This window comes from Arachis ipaensis, chromosome B04, assembly GCF_000816755.2.
Source record: "Arachis ipaensis cultivar K30076 chromosome B04, Araip1.1, whole genome shotgun sequence".
Lineage (NCBI taxonomy): Eukaryota > Viridiplantae > Streptophyta > Magnoliopsida > Fabales > Fabaceae > Arachis > Arachis ipaensis.
In genome coordinates this window covers 121,498,545-121,501,152 of record NC_029788.2, presented here as the reverse complement: position 1 = coordinate 121,501,152, position 2,608 = coordinate 121,498,545, and the positions used below count along the sequence as shown (strand labels likewise).

At 31.2% G+C, this 2,608-nt stretch overlaps 1 protein-coding gene across 1 annotated transcript in view; it reads left to right on the top strand.

Annotated features, from left to right (window-relative positions):
- LOC107637129 (protein SLE1-like) overlaps window positions 1,319-2,608 on the top strand; it is a 2,377-nt gene continuing 1,087 nt past the window's right edge. The window contains exons 1-2 of the mRNA XM_016340576.2: window positions 1,319-1,545; window positions 2,435-2,541. Of these exons, the coding sequence (XP_016196062.1) occupies window positions 1,319-1,545; window positions 2,435-2,541 (334 nt within the window). The remainder of the gene's footprint in view (window positions 1,546-2,434; window positions 2,542-2,608) is intronic.

The following is a 2,608-nucleotide window of genomic DNA, read 5'->3' as shown; positions in this document are numbered from 1 at the left end:
ACCATTAAAAATATTAATAATAACTAATTGATGACTACAAATTACAAAATCTGCTTAGTACTACTCTTAGACAATACTAATATACATTCACTATAACACATATAATTGCCTCTTTTACTTAACAATCAACATATTCATAGCCACAACTTGTAGGCCCATCTGTTCAGTATGGGACTTTTATAAAAATATTTATTTTTCTAAGACTATTAAATAATTTTGAGCAACCGATGATGAGGTTTTTATGAATTTTATGCAAAAGCACCAACTTAGGTCAGAAATACTAGGCGTATCATTTACCTCATTTAGCCAGGCTAAAATTCACCGATTGCAGTGATGCATTTTTTAATTTGGTAACTATTAAAAATATGTGTACAATTTTATTTAAATAAGTGAATTTTAGTCTGCACAAATTAAATAAATGATACTCCTGATACTTCTGACATAAGTTAGTGCTTTGGTGTTCAATTTTTTATAAAATTCATAAATACCTCATCAGTTACTCAAAATTATTTAATAGTCTTAGAAAAATAAATATTTTCATAAAAGTCTCATACGGAACATATGAGTCTACAATGCTACAATAATATGAATTATTTTGTTATATATTAACGAAGAACATGAAGTGCATCCAGGAAGAAAATTTTTTGAAATAAATAAAAAAATATTTATTTTTTAAAATAAATAATTTCATCTTTAATTTTTAGAATATTTTTGGAGTTTAAAACAAGTTTATCAATTTATTTTAGAAATTTTGTTCGTATGCGAAAAGATGCGCAAAATGGATACACATTTTTATTAAGTATTGATCCTACACTTTCCAGCAAATACTTTATGTAAATATTTGTTTCCATTATAACCATAGTTATCAGAATTGAGCCGGTGATCGAATCGATCAAATTACTGGATCATATTAATATCATTTAGGTAGTGTTTGGTAGAGAGATAGAGACTGAGAGACTGATACTGAGAGACAGAGACTTAGAGACAGAGACTGAAATAAATTTCAGTATTCTGTTTGGTGCAAAGTGGGAGACAGAAATAGAAACAAGAATAAAGTTCTAATTTAATTTGTACGAAAGATAAAATTGGAATTAGTTAATTGAAACGAGGGTATTTTAGGTATAAAATGTTATTAAAGTTTCAGTCTCCGTTTCTAAAAAAATTTCAGTCTCATGTGTCCCCACTTTTTGGAAGTATTGAAATATTGAAATTTTGGAGACAGAGACAAATTTTAGTATCAGTCTCTGAGCCAACAAACATGATACTGAGTCTCAGTCTCCCAGTTTTTGTCTCAGTACCTCAAAACAAACGCTACCTTATGGATATAAGTAAAAGTATAGGAAGGAGCAGAGAAGGCCAGACTAGGAAGGAGCAGTTGGGATCAGAAGGATATCATGAAATGGGTACAAAAGGAGGGCAGACTAAAAAGGAACACATAGGGACTGCGGACTACCAAGAAATGGGACATAAAGGAGGTCTCTCTACCATGGATAAGTCCGGCAGAGAGCATGCTGCTGAGAAATGCATCAATATTAATGAATCCAAGTTTACCAACGAAGAAAAATAGATGTTATGAAGTTGTTGTCTTGATGCATGTTCCCATACTTAGTTGTTGTTCTTGTACTTAGTTCTTCCGTACTATTGTTGTTAGGATTTATATTTTGTTTTATGTCTACTGTTTGTGTTGGTTTATCTTCGTTGTCCTTCTACTTAGTTACTAATAATGTAATTTGCTAGGATTTATATGTTGTTGTTTTGTGTGTGTACTGTTTATGTCTCTTTATCTATAAAGACAAATGCTATAAAGTTGTTGTTTTAACTGTTATTTTCGACTTATCTAAGTTTATTATGTTCAAGTGCTACAGTAATATACCTCTTGTCTTCGTTTTTTATTGTAATTTAGCAATATTTTAATTTTTATCTTAATTTTAAGGAGATACTTTAAAACGAAGGCAATTTATGTATTTAAATAAAATAAAATTTAAAATTATTCACATTCCACACGTCAATACAGTAGGAGGGACAACAAACTAAAAAGGTATCAGGTATATCAGGTATCAGGTGTATGTATCAGGTGTAGGTATCAGGTGCGGGCTGAAACTCATCCACTGCAATCGAGTTAGTCTCTTTCACTATATATGGTATGTACGTGTCACCATCATCCCACCTAATAGTGTTATCATTGTGCACGTCTTCATTCACGTATCAATGTATGTAACCGTACACAAGTCAATGCATGCAAGTGTACGCGCGTCCTTCGTCTTTACTGGTTCACATGCAATGTAACCCTATTTGCCTCTATATAAATCATGCTGCTCTTGACTTATTTCTCATTCAAATTACGTCTTTAGTTACCACTATAAACATCTTTAGAAGAACAAAAATTTTATAGGGTGAAAAAAAATCTGAGCGTGTAAGCAACATGACAACTCAGACAAAAAAAGCATGAAGAGTTTGATGAGAGGGCAAAGCAAGGTGAAACCGTGGTTCCTGATGGTACTAGTGGCAAGAATCTAGAAGCTCAAGAACACCTTGCGGAAGGTATGCAATTGATTTGTGTTATTTAAATTATTTTTTATTAATAATAATATAAATTCAATTCTAATTT